The sequence below is a fragment of the Rosa chinensis genome, chromosome 7 (assembly GCF_002994745.2).
Source record: "Rosa chinensis cultivar Old Blush chromosome 7, RchiOBHm-V2, whole genome shotgun sequence".
Taxonomy (NCBI): Eukaryota; Viridiplantae; Streptophyta; class Magnoliopsida; order Rosales; family Rosaceae; genus Rosa; species Rosa chinensis.
In genome coordinates, this window is record NC_037094.1 from 28414437 (window position 1) to 28428602 (window position 14166).

At 37.1% G+C, this 14166-nt stretch overlaps 2 protein-coding genes and 2 non-coding genes across 4 annotated transcripts; 2 read left to right on the forward strand and 2 right to left on the reverse strand.

The window, feature by feature from the left end:
- The first annotated feature begins 1131 nt into the window (after positions 1-1131).
- Positions 1132-1234, forward strand: LOC112181072. Its single transcript, XR_002928680.1, has one exon. It is a non-coding gene; the product is annotated as a U6 spliceosomal RNA (small nuclear RNA).
- Positions 1235-2055: 821 nt separating this feature from the next.
- On the reverse strand, positions 2056-2631 carry LOC121050578 (auxin-induced protein 15A-like). The gene has a single exon (XM_040511195.1). The coding sequence runs from the start codon at positions 2586-2588 to the stop codon at positions 2289-2291; it is 300 nt and encodes a 99-aa protein (XP_040367129.1). The 5' UTR covers positions 2589-2631; the 3' UTR covers positions 2056-2288.
- A 7247-nt stretch (positions 2632-9878) lies between these two features.
- Positions 9879-9981, forward strand: LOC112181074. Its single transcript, XR_002928682.1, has one exon. It is a non-coding gene; the product is annotated as a U6 spliceosomal RNA (small nuclear RNA).
- Positions 9982-13054: 3073 nt separating this feature from the next.
- Positions 13055-13839, reverse strand: LOC112180833 (indole-3-acetic acid-induced protein ARG7). The gene has a single exon (XM_024319393.2). The coding sequence runs from the start codon at positions 13719-13721 to the stop codon at positions 13470-13472; it is 252 nt and encodes an 83-aa protein (XP_024175161.1). The 5' UTR covers positions 13722-13839; the 3' UTR covers positions 13055-13469.
- Between the last annotated feature and the right edge of the window lie 327 nt (positions 13840-14166).

Sequence of the window (14166 nt, forward strand, 5' to 3'; positions counted from 1 at the left end):
ATTCACTCAAAGCACTCTGTTTTCATTGTTCTGTTTTCAGTACTCTGCTTTTAAGTACTTCCCTTTCCTTGCTTTACCAAAATGCCAAATTTCTGTGCATTGTCACAACGAGGAACTAGCTTGTGCCGTCTCTGGCGCTCAATCTGAAGTTGATTATGAGGGAGTTTTTCTATGGTGGGAAACATGGCTTCTTCCTTGTGGAGAAGAGAGGTCTATCAATGGCTGCAGACAAGGAAGATCACGCAACCCAGGAAAAGATTCTGCTTTCAGGAAAAGATTTTGGAAGTCGATGTGGAACCTCTCTTTACCAAACAAGATAAAAATCTTCTCATGGAGGGCTATTCAAAATATTCCTGATCTAGCAAGTAAAAAGAGTGGCTTTGGGGTGGTGATCGATCAGGAATGTCTTGGGTGCTTTTGGAACGTCAATTGCTAGTCTTCTTTCCCCTCTTGCAGCCCAAGTGCAAGCACTAAAAGCGGGCAGTGGTTTTGCTCTTGATATGAATTTGTTCCCTTTGGAAATTGAAGTTGATAGTATAGAGGTTGCTATATATATTGGTTAACTCACCTACCACTAGCTGGCAGAAGAAGGAGCCTCAATGGACGCAGTTGGTACCATATCTCAGTTCGTTCCCAGCCTAGGGAATGCAATATTGTTGCTCATCGATCAAATAGCAAAACACAACGTAAGAATGAATTCTACCCTCTTGTATTGAAGTTGGGCCAGCATGGCTTACGAAATCGTTAGACAATGATTCCTCTGTTTGTAACGTACCCTTCCGTTTAATCACTGAAAGGTTATTGAAGTTGATTAAATGTTACTAAATTTTTTGTCCCCCGGTTTCGAGTCCTTTTTTATCTTCCCCTGGACATAGTGTTGTTGCATTTGCCCATTTGGATTTGATCAAACTAGAAAAATGGAGATATCTAGCTTTCGATCTTCATATAATACCGACTCAAATATGCTCTGTACTTTCGAGTCTATAACACTTGAGCATGAGTAGAATAATAATATCCTGAGAAAGGACACGTGAGGCACATGTGCTTTTAAAATATTTGTTTTACAAGTCCCACATCGAGAACAGCGACGAGATGAGTCTGTTCATATAGGCAGAGCTTGCAAGGTAGCTCGTCCCTTCGGGGACATCCGATAAAATTGGAACGATACAGAGAAGATTAGCATGGCCCCTGCGCAAGGATGACACGCATAAATCGAGAAATGGTCCAAATTTTTTTGGGATTTTTTTTTTTCATCTTTGGTTCCAGGTAGACTACCTCTGCTTTCTGGGTCTTCGTTTTTCTTCATTTCCATTTGCTTTTTGTGACTTTGAACTATCAGTGACTCGGTCCTTGGCTATATATGAATGCACATGAAAAATTGAGATGTTGCCCACCACCTGTTTGATGAAATGCGTCTGACAACCTCTTCTCTTTCTTATGCTTACTTAAACTCAACATTCCTTTACATTTTGTGTAATTCTTGGGTTTGAAGAATGGAACTTTTCTGTTTTAATGCATTATACTTGAATAACATGACTATTTGATCTTGCTGCTTCATATATTCCTGGGTTTTAAAAGTTAAGCTCAACTTGTTGCATTCATACTCTTCCTATTCATATTGTAAAACCTCTTTATTTGGTTTTGAATATCACACGGGAAGCCATGTAATGCACACAAGTTCGGTCTTGAATGCTGCGCAGGCAATCAGGCTAAAAAGTAAAACCCTTGCTGCATATGTATGTGAAGGAGGAAGTATTCACCATTGTTAATTTTGGATGATTTGGATGTTAAAAAGTAAATCCCTTTATGCCATAATTTGATACTGTAGGCTGTAAGAGGCTGTATACATTATTTGTTGTGAAAGTATGCTGCAAGTTAGTAACTAATGATAATAGTGTGGCGAAAAACAAGACAAGTAAGTTTATCAGAATTGGACTGTATGATTTGTTTCCAGAGTGATATCCTGGTAGAGCGAAGTTTACATGGGCCGCATACAGAATTTTACTTTCTTTCGGTTCAAAATTGGAACCGAGATTTTTGCGGAAATTGTTGTACAAGATTCATACAATACTGCCATTTGTCTGCTAATTCATTACTTTTGTATCTTTCAGTTCAGCTCCATTGCAGCTTTAAAGTCACAGAAGCTCCCCCTCAGCAAAAGAGGTATGCCGATTCAGTTGAAGATGAATCATGCCCTCGCCTCTTCTTCATCTTGACTCAGCAGCATGTCTGAAATTCGGTTGCTTTTTGAATATCAAGTTGGATCATATTTTCATCTCATCTTTCAGTCACACACTCAAGCTGGAAGTGAGATCAAGGAAGGTGTCTTCACTGCAAGGGATTGTGATACCGCCCATGGGATGATCGTATCCAAATTCTTCTTCAGCTTGACTCAGCAAATCCATGAATGAAGGTTGGTTCACGTATGATATTGGAATCACAAATCGCTTCTTCTGGCTCTCTCCGACATAGACTGCAAAATAGCCTTTTGGGATATCTAAGGTCTTTGAAGCAGTCTTCTTTGCATTAGATGAATATTGGGAAAGACTTCTCTTGGGGCTAACAATTCCAGGCAGCCGGAAACCCATGGCTTCTATATTCTCAAGTGGATAAACAATAAAAAGACTTGAAATAATCTGGGAAAGAGAGAAAGCTTTGATGTTTGATGAATGAGAGGAGTTGAGTTCCTGGTGATTGATTTGTGTATGTATATATAGATGAAGAAAGGGTGTGTGGAAGATCATCTGCTACTTGAAATGAGTGGTTAACATTGGCAGCAATAAGGGACACTAGCTTGTTTCAAATCAAGAAATCACATGGGTTTGTCTTGCCATTCGCGTAACTCATCCCCCAGCAGATGCATATGCTGCTGTCCTTTTTTTCAAACATCTCGCCCTACTTCCTTGAGATGACAGACAATACAGGGTCACAGGGACCAGAAGTGCGGTGTCTGTCTAATAAAACCTATCAGATAAGGACTCATAATATCCTTGATTCAGACTTGCACTTCTAATCCAACTCTGGACCACCGGTGAATAATGTTTCTTTACAGACAAGAATTGGTGTATCACCAAGCCAGTCTACCATGTGGTCTTGCTGCTTCATGTATGATATCCATGATCTCCAATGCCAACAAACTGAGCAAGTATTTCATTTGTCTAGTCAATCAAGGAAAGTCAATTGATGATCAGGCATGACAAGCTAACAACACAGGTATTGATTATATATTTGAATATCAGTTCCAGCTATTTGTTGAAATCCCAGTGATAAAGAAATTAATGTACTCATGATTAGGTTGATCCAGTTGGAAACTTGCACAAAGCTTTTAAGTTAATAAATTAAGCTTAAAAAGATTGCAAACTCTAATACATGATTATGTATGCCTCATATCTCTGTCTTTCCACAGAACATAGATATTTCCACATGCATCAAAATCTTAGTTGTATGCCTCAAAGGAACCTTCTTACAATCGTACCTCTTTATTTGCATGCATTAGATACGCCCATATAAGCCTACTCACATGTGTGTTGTTCTGTAGGAGAAATATCAGTCTTGACCAAAAGCTAACTAGTATAGGGGTATCATAAACTTCCACGGATGCTGAGAATCTTTACTGAAATTTATAAAAGCTTGCTTTTCTCCGTGGATTTCCCAGCAGTATATTCAATTCTAAAATTCCAAAGTCGATTCCAATGTTTGTTAGAGCATGCAGTCGATCCTGGATAATAACTTAATTCTCAGGGAAAGATAATAACTCTTTTCATGCACTCCAGTTTTCGATTTTCTATCATTTTTTACTGCAAGAAATTTTCTTCTGCATTTTACACTGTTTGTTAACTTCCTTTTCCCCTCTTCCTTTTCCACAGATTACTCCCTTATCTCACTTCTATAGGAAAAAAAAAAAAATTGACCTGCCATTGTTCGCACATGAGAAACAAGATGCCCTTTTGTATTGTTAGTATTTTCTGAATTTTTTATACGTTGTGCTGTTATTTAAAATGGTTTTTGAAACCTTTTTACTCACACAAGCGAGAAATATATGCAACAGTTTTGGCTCTGTCTTATTGTGTTAAGGTTGAGTCCAAAGATCACCATTTAACATGTTGCAGATTGACAGATATAAGTGGCACATGATTAAATATGAGGAGAGTTTACTTTGGCTCAGTGATTATTATGCAGTGGAAGAGAACATCAAAAGACTCAAAACCGAACACAAGTCCTGACAAGCTAAAATGGAGAGGAAAGATTGCTCAATGCATACAAGTGCTGGTTTGTTACTATTCATATCGATTCTCCTCTCAGTCATTTGAAAGTTCTTTTGTTTTACTTTTTTGTTTTTTCTTGATCATCTACTGAACTGTTACTGATTACTCAATATTCCTAAAAGATAAAACATGTTTTTGAACTTGGTTAATATTTTTAATGATGTTGAACTGTTACTGATTGTTGTCTTGTTAATGATGTGTTGGACATTTTCAGTTCTGTAACTTGGTTAATATTTATAGTTGGTTTATGAATTTTTTTAATATTTTTATTATCCATCTTGTTTGATTGTCTTCAGTCAATTGGATGATTTAGTGGAGTACAAATTGGGATTATTCCGTTAATTATGTGTTATTGAAACTGCAATGATATTGAAGTTAGCTTTTTACTAATGTTTACTTCTTCTCTGGCTTTGCTCTAGTAAGCTCTAGCAATGTTTCTATCATATCTGCTATATAGAAGTAGATCTGCTTGGTTCCCAAAACTTTTGTGTCGTGCTCGCATGCTTCAGAATGGTAATGTATATGGAGGTATCCTTGTTTAGGCATTCTGAAAGTTGTATCTTAGCAATGATTGCTGTTTATGATTTCCTTTATGGTTGTTTTGTTGGGTTTAAGAAATTGATAGGGTTTCACTCATGTGATTTTTGCTTGAATGAGTTGAATGTCATACTTCTCAACTCCATCACCCTTCCATTCATATTGCTCATTTGGATTTTTAATGTAGAACTATGATAATCCCTTACCTATTGCAGCTTTGGTGTGTTTCGTATATGACCTCCGGACTACGAGAAAAGTGAATATATCCAGAAATTTGAACTAGGGATGTGATTCATTATAAGAAAATGATGAAATTTACATGTCATAACTCATAACACGGTTTTCCATTAAGAGATCTGACCTAAAAACTGAAACCAATCAATGAAACGAGCTAGTGTATTCCACAGTTCCAGCAGTATAAGATGATTGCTCGGCCATTGGGGTTTTGAGTTTGTTAAAAAGCAGTACTTAACTACGTATATCTTCTTTAACTGCCTTACTTCAAGCACAATTTTAATTCAATTCAAACAAGTATACTTTCAATACATCCTATAATAGGAGACAAAAACATGTAACAATTTCAGAGGTCTTTAAGATTCTCCTTGCTGCTTTCTCTTTCTGCTCTTCTTTGTTTGTTCTTCTTTCTGTGATAAATCAATGCGGTGCAATTTGATAGCTCTTTCAGATTCTCCAGCACTCCTTTGCTTTCGGTTTCTGTTCTTCATCGTGAAACGACATCTTTCTGGTATTTCCACTGTACCTGTTTCTGTTTTCCATTATCTGATTTCACAATCTTTTTTTTTTGGAAGAAATTTACTGTCTTTGAAAAACCCAGAGGCAACAGTCTCTAGAACCCCAGGAATCTGGAGTGTCCTTCCAAACTATCAATTAAACCGCTTCTACATGACCCAAGAACCAGTTTCAAAATTGTCATGGTTGAATTGACTGACCTAGTTTTTTCAATTTGAATCCAGAAGACCGGTTTGTGTGAGCGTTAAAGTTCACTCTTTACCACCCATTTGGCACTTAAACCCGTTTGCTTTCACCTCCTGAGTTTCGCTGTAAAACCCACCTCAAGTTTCTTCGGTTCCTTACATTCACTCAAAGCACTCTGTTTTCATTGCTCTGTTTTCAGTACTCTGCTTTTAAGTACTTCCCTTTCCTTGCTTTACCAAAATGCCAAATTTCTGTGCATTGTCACAACGAGGAACTAGCTTGTGCCGTCTCTGGCGCTCAATCTGAAGTTCATTATGAGGGAATTTTTCTATGGTGAGAAACAGGGCTTCTTCTTTGTGGAGAAGAGAGGTCCTATCAATGGCTGCAGACAAGGAAGATCACGCAACCCAGGAAAAGATTCTGCTTTCGGGAAAAGATTTTGGAAGTCGATGTGGAACCTCTCTTTACCAAACAAGATAAAAAATCTTCTCATGGAGGGCTATTCAAAATATTCCTGATCTAGCAATTAAAAAGAGTGGCTTTGGGGTGGTGATTGATCAGGAATGTATTGGGTGCTTTTGGAACGTCAATTGCTAGTCTTCTTTCCCTTCTTGCAGCCCAACTGCAGGCACTAAAAGCAGGCAGTGGTTTTTCTCTTGATATGAATTTGTTCCCTTTGGAAATTGAAGTTGATAGTATAGGGGTTGCTTGATTGGTTAACTCACCTACCACGAGCTAGGCAGAAGAAGGAGCCTCAATGGACGCAGTTGGTACCATATCTCAATTCGTTCCCAGCCTAGGGAATGCAATATAGTTGATCATCGATCAAATAGCAAAACACAACGTAAAACTGAATTCTACTCTTGTATAGAACTTGGGCCAGCATGGCTTACGAAATTGTTAGACAATGATTCCTCTGTTTGTAATCCTTCCGTTTAATCACTGAAAGTTTATTGAAGTTGATTAGATGTTAGTAAATTTCTTGTCCCCCGGTTTTGAGTCCTTTTCTATCCTCCCCTGGACATAGTGTTCTTGCATTCGCCTATGGAGATATCTACTTTCGATCTTCATATAATACCGACTCAAATATGCTCTGTAGTTTCAAGTCTATAACACTTGAGCATGAGTAGAATAATAATATCCTATCTGTAGAACATGCTGCTGTACATGGTTTGTTCTTGATGTGTTCTCTTTCACAATCTGATCTCATTTCAAATTCGTGAAGAATGGGCCTATCTTGTTACAATGATAGCTGTGCATTTTCATAGGGAGCTAAAAATATAGTATATCACATGTTAGCATGTTACAATAATGTTAAAGTTGCATGCTACTGAAAGTAAAAGAGCAGGAAAATAAATCTTCATATTTTGCTGGCTTTTTCACAGGTCTAAGATTTGCAGTCTTACACTAGTTCTTGATAATCTCTTTGCAGTCATACCCCGTGATGACTAACTACCTCAAGTCGGGCTGGAGATGCCAAAAGCTTCACTAGAAGGCCCGTACATCGAGTTAGTCACCTCTCCGAACAGCCCTGATGGTTTTGTCAAACACTATGGTGAATCGAATTGGAGGCATATTGGTGCATGATTTGGCTTACTACTGGCCACGCTTCACCTGCAGATCATGATCTGACATTGTTCGCCATTATGCCAATTGGTGTGGCTGGTGATTCTTTCTTAATGTAGCGAGTGTCATGTAAGCTTGTTAAGCGAACTGGCCTGAATAATTATGCAGAATAGTTATATATATATATATCTGCTCAGGACTCTTGGTCTTCACAAACTCTCTGCCATCATATTCCAGTTGCCCATGCCACACTAAGAAATGATCCCTTCCACGAATAACCTGAAAATTGGTTGCGTACCCAATTAAAGACACTCATATATACCACATATACAAGTAAAGATATGCAGAATTAGCACATACAAAATATGTGAAAATTTTCGCATAAATCTTATGATATATGTAAAAAATTTAAGATCGACTGGCCTAAGTTCAATCATGTCTCTTCTAATTGCAGATACGCATATGGTACGCACAATAATATAATTGAACTTCAAAGCAATGCTGTTGTGACAATGAATGTTTATTAGGTAAAAGAACTAATAAATATACCAAACTTCTTTCCATGGAATAGAATTAATCAGTTGACAAAATTAACTGCAAAAATGAAAGGAGCAATAACAAGCAAAGAAGTTTTACCCTGGGCTCAAAATGGAGAGCTGGGATGTCTCTTTGAACGCCCCTCGACAACTCTTCTCATGTCTTCTCCATTGAGATCAGCAATGGCCGCCCACCGGTCTTTCCCATGCCATCCAATTCTATCAAGTACTAAATCTCTATGAGTGATGTTACAATAATACTGCTCTCCACCATCCCATATGCGCTCAAGACCAGAACTGTGTTTGCATTTCTGCATTTGATCGAGTTCCGATGAATAGAGCAAAAAGATGGTAACCATGAGCAAATGGTTTATTCAAACAAAGGATACTTAATGTAATGAAGGTTGAGTTACTAGACGGCAAAGCCAATAGCAAGACTAGAGTTTGTTTCACTAAATTCATGTGACCTTCATAGGAATTGCGTGTATCCGTTTTCAAAATAAATAGATAGTCAACAGTGACATTGAAGCTGGTTGAACTAAAGACAAGCTTTTCACTAATTTTATGTGACCTTCACAGAAAATGCGTGCATTCATTTTAATAATTAATAGCTAACCAAGAGTGACATTGAAATGGGTTGAATTGCAGATATAGTTTTCACAATTTTCACAGGAGTGTTAGAGGATACAGATGTTTAATTTACAAAAATTAATAGCTAATGACACTATAGTCTACTGGGCTAGCAACAATATTTCAACAAAATTTCACACAAACGTTAGAAGAATTGATATATAAGTCACAAAAGTTAACTCCACATTAGTGTTAGAGGAACTCATTTAAGTTGAGAATAACATAGCAGAATAACATAGCTAGATACATTAGTATTTGTTGAACTATAGATAAGCTTCAGTACTAAATTCAGGGAAGCGTCAAAGAAACTCATGTACATCTTATAAAAGTTAAGAGATAGGGGACACTACATATATAGTTTGTTAAACCACTAGCAAAAATTAAATTAAATTCACACGAGTGTTAGAAGAAACTAACTCTTAGACTGCAAATGAAAAATATAAATGCATACTATGACTTTGAAGTTGCACATTATAAGCGACTTTGATTTCATTTACAGTACACAAATGTATAATTGACCATGGAGATGTCAATTCAAGTCACTCTAATATCAGGCCACAGAAAAAATAAATAACTAGAAATAGAGCTACACTAATATACTTTGCCTATTTGTTTAACCACATTCCCTATTACAGAAGCTATCGAAGTATATGTTACACAGTTTGTTTCATATCCCACCGGCCATATGAATAAGCTTCACTTAGACTTTTCGCTGGTACTGGAAATTGAGTTCATAGTCATGCTTCAAGGTTGCCAAGGTGTTTCTGAGAAGGACATGAAGTAAATCAGAGCCACGAACAAAATTCTGATCATATGTTTTATCCCTAATAAGCCTAAAGTGTTTACCTCCAAATAAGGATTGTAGACGTTGAAGATCATCTGCTGAGAAGACATCTATCAAAGCACATACTCCAGGTCTTAGAGCTTCATCTATTTCCCTATAATTTCAATCAAACTATACTTCATATAGATAGCATGAAGGCCGTTATGAATATTATACTCTCAAGATTGTCCACTGGAAAAGGTACCTAGGAGATTGCAAGAGGTGCATTTGCTTGTGCTTATTTCATTTGTCGTGAATCTACGAGAATTGAATATAAGAGGATAATGAAGAGGAAAGCAAGTTACGAATGTAGGATCTACATCACCTTTCTCCTTTTTCTTCTTAACCAAATACCAACTTAATTTTGATTCTATTAATTCAAAACATGTATAATCAATTCATCTGTTCTACTTTTCATGTATAAGCAGTCAAAGTTGTTGGTTTTAAACCTTACTCGCATAGAATTGCACTTGAGAGAGGACACGTGAGGCACGCGTGCTTTTGAAATATTGTAATACAAGAACCACATCGGCGGAAAGAGTTTATGTGATCCTGTTCATATACGCTAACCTCGCATTAAAGCGTGTCCCTTCGGGGACATCCGATAAAATTGGAACAATACAGAGAAGATTAGCATGGCCCCTGCGCAAGGATGACACGCATAAATCGAGAAATGGTCCAAATTTTTTTGGGATTTTTTTTTCTTTTTCATGTTTTGATTCCAGGTAGCCTACCTTTGCTTTCTGGGTCTTCGTTTTTCTTGGATTCTATTCGCTTTTTGTGACTTTGAATTATCAGTGATTGGTTGGTTTTTGTGACCTTGAACTATTAGTGATTCGGTCCTTTGCTATATATGAATGCAAACGACAAACTGAAACTGTTGCTCCCCACCTGTTTGATGAAATGCGTCTGACAACCTCTTCTCTTATGCTTACTTGAACCAATATTCTTGGGTTTGACTGACAATGGAATTCACATAGACTTTTTTGTTTTTGTTTTAGTGCATTTTACTGAGCTACTTGAACAACTTGACTATTTGTTCTTGCTGGTTTATTCATGACCATATCTGGGTTTCAAGGTTAGCTCAACTTGTTGAGAAGCACACAAGTTCGGTCCTGAATGTTGCATAGGCATTCAGGCTAAAATATTAAACCCCATTGTTAATTTTGGATGATTTGGTTGTCAAAATTTACTGTAGGCTGCAAGAGGCTATAAGCCATTGGACATTGTTCGTTGTGAAAGTCTGCTGCAAGTTACTAACTAATGGTAATGGTGTCGCAAAAATAAGACTACATCATTTGTTCCCAGAGTGGTATCTTGGAAGAGCTAAGTTTACATGGGTTGCATACAGAATTTAACTTTCTTTCAATTCAATATTGGAACCGAGATTTTTGCAGAAATTGTTGTACAAGATTCATACAATACCGCCATTTCTCTGCTTCATTACTTTTCTATCTTTCAGTTCAGCTCCTTTGCAGCTTCAATGCCATAGAAGCTTCCTCTCAGCAGAAGAGGTGAGTTGATTCAGTTGATGATCAATCATGGCCATGTCTCTTCTGCATCATGACTCAGCAGCATGTCCGAAATTCAGATTCTTTTTTAATATGAAGTTGGATCCCATTTTCATTCCATCGTTCAGTCACACACTTAAGATGGAAGTGAGATCAAGGAAAGTGTCTTCACTGCAAGGGATTGTGATACCGCCCATGGGATGATCGTATCCAAATTCTTCTTCAGCTTGACTCAGCAAATCCATGAATGAAGGTTGGTTCAAGTATGATATTGGAATCACAAATCGCTTCTTCTGGCTCTCTCCAATATAGACCGCAAAGTAGCCTTTTGGGATATCTAAGGTCTTTGATGCTGTCTTGTTCACATTTGATGAAGATCGGGTAAGACTTCTCTTGGGGCTAACAATTCTAGGCAGCCGGAAACCCATGGCTTCTATATTCCCGAGTGGATAAACAATAAAAAGACTTGAAAGGATCTGGGAAAGAGAGAAAGCTTTGATGTTTACTGAATGAGAGGAGTTGAGTTACTGATCATGATTCATTTGTGTATATATAGATGAAGAAAGGGTGTGTGGAAGATCATTTGCTACATGAAATGAGTGGTTAACATTGGCACCAATGAGGGACACTAGCTTGTTTCAAATCAAGAAATCACATGGGTTTGCCTTGCCATTTACTTAACTCATACCCCAGCAGATGCATATGCTGCTGTCTTTTTTCTTTTTTTTTCAAACATCTTTCCCTACTTCCTTGTGAAGACGCACAAGATTGACAAGAAGGGTCGCAGGGACTAGAAGTGAGGTATCTGTCTAATAAAACCTATTAGATAAGGACTCATAATAGCCATGATACAGAGTTGCACTGGACCACTGGTGAATAATGTTTCTTTACAGACAAGAAATGGTGGATGATCAAGCCAACCTAGCATGTGGTTTTGCTGCGTCATGTATGATATCTCTGATCTCCACTTCCAACAATCTGAGGAATAATTTCATTTTGTCTAGTCAAACAAAAAAAGTCGGTTGATGGTCAACCATGATGAGAGAACATCCCTAGTATTGATTTAAAAATGAGTTTCAAGCTATTTATTTGACTCTTTTTACCCTGCCATTAAAAAATTTGGACCATTACATGTACAAATCCACACACACACACACACACATTTATACTGTTTCCTTGTTTGAACTGGAAATTCTTTAATCTTTTGATTACTTGGGTTTCAAGAGTGGTATTCAGATAATCCTTTTTCTACTCCTATTTGAACTGATATTTAGTGTATAATGGTTTATATCTTCCCTTATTTATAGATGTGTTGCTGCACTTTTTATTCATTTTGTTACCAACCAACTTCATAACCAACTTTCCCTAACTAGTCATTCTGAGCTGCTTGTATCCTTTACAATGAATTCATCTATGTAAACCAAGCCTTGTCATATTTGTGTTTCTTTGGGAGAATGTGAAGTCATTTTATGTGACCAAACGCTTACTAGTATAGGTTTCGTAAACTTCAAAGATGTTGATAATCTCATCAAAAAGGAAAGATTGGGCTTTCCAGCCATGTATTCAACTCCAAAATTCCAGAACAGACTTCAAATTAGTTGTCTATTTAATACTGAACCCTCTAGATATTATCGCAGTTTCTTTTTTCCAACTCAGCTGTGAAATTTGACTAAAGTAGAACAATTAGTCATTTCTGTGTGGCTAGTATCATATCTAAAACTTTACCAATACTCATATGTATTACAGTAATATACTAATATATCAATGTGGATACTTGTTGCATTTATTTTCTTTAGTTTACATCATCAATGCAAATTGTAGTGCCATTACCTTACTAGCATGTTAATTCTGAGAGATTGTCATGCAGCTGATCTGTACTTGAAAATGCTATCACAGATGAATTGCCCAACTTGATCAATGGAAACCGCTCCATACTCGCTTCTTTTTGTATTTCTAGGTTTGGTTTTCTCTTTTCTTTATTGGGAAAATAGAAAGCTATTGTATTCTTTACTTTTCTTTTCTTATTTTTTCATCTTCTGCGATATTATCCTGTACCATATTGACAGTTTCTGGCTCTATCTGCAGACATTTGATTGGTAATGGTAATTTTGATGTGCCTAATCGAAGACACCATCTTATATAAGGCATGCCATTATCAAAAATCATATAAGCCATTATATCATCAAGTATTATTTCCTTTTCAACATATGCTATGATTGGGTAATTATCGCTACAAGAAGATAAATGATATAATGAAAAATAAGACAAGAAAGTTTATCCTCAATTGAAATATATTCTTTTACATTCCCATATATTGTAGAGAACAAGAAAGTTTTACATGGGATCAAAAAGACAGCACTTGACTGTCATTGAGTTCAAAATTTGGAGTCTCATGGACTTTAGACTGATTGCTTAGAGAGTATATACAATGTTCATATTTGCCTGCTTCATAAGATGTGATTTGATTCTTCTTCAAAATTTGGAAATCTTTCTTCAGCTCAGAAGTAGCTTCAAGAATACAGCAGGCCGGTTTCCCCTCAACACAAGAGTGATTTGATTCAGTGGATGATCAAATATCAACTGAAGCCTCTTCTTCATCTTGACGCAGCAGTGAGTTTCAAAATGAGGATGTTTTGGATCCAAGATCCGCTTCATTAGTGTTTACTCACACACTTAAGCGGGAAGTGAGATCAATGAAGGTGTCTTCACTGCAAGGAATTGTGATACCGCCCATTGGATGATGGTATCCAAATTCTGCTTCAGCTTGACTCAGCAAATCCTGAAACAAAGGTTGGTTCAAATATGATATTGGAACCACAAATCGTTTCTTCTGGCTCTCTCCAACATAGACTGCAAAGTAGCCTTTTGGGATATCTGATGTCTTTGTGCTAGCAATTCGAGGTAATCGAAAACCCATGGTTTATGTATATTGAAGTGATCAAAGAAGGAAGAAAAGAATTCAAAGGACTTGAGAAACAGAGAAATCTTAATTTGATTTTTGCAAGGAGAGGAGTTGATGAGTTTGCTCATAAACCTGATTATGTGTGTATATATAGAGAAATGGTATACGGAAAATCATCTGCTATATGAAATTAGTGGTGAAGGGAAATTGACATGGGCTCCAGTAGGAACGTTAGCTTGTGAGAAACCACATGGGCTTGTCTTCCTACTGAAATCACATATAAAACAGACAAGAAGAGGGCTACCACCGGTTTCAATCCATCTGCCAAACTACTTTGAATGATAAGCCAGGGCTATGATAAGAGGTTGCGATCATCTGCCACATGCATGAAGCATGCAAGTGGTGAAGAAGGTACATGAAATGAGTGGTCGAATGAGGGTCACTAGCTTTTGAGAAATCA

Excerpts from the sequence above, each read along its gene's own strand:
- LOC121050578 (XM_040511195.1), bottom strand. The coding sequence starts at position 2,588 with ATGGGTTTCCGGCTGCCTGGAATTGTTAGCCCCAAGAGAAGTCTTTCC.
- LOC112180833 (XM_024319393.2), bottom strand. The coding sequence starts at position 13,721 with ATGGGTTTTCGATTACCTCGAATTGCTAGCACAAAGACATCAGATATC.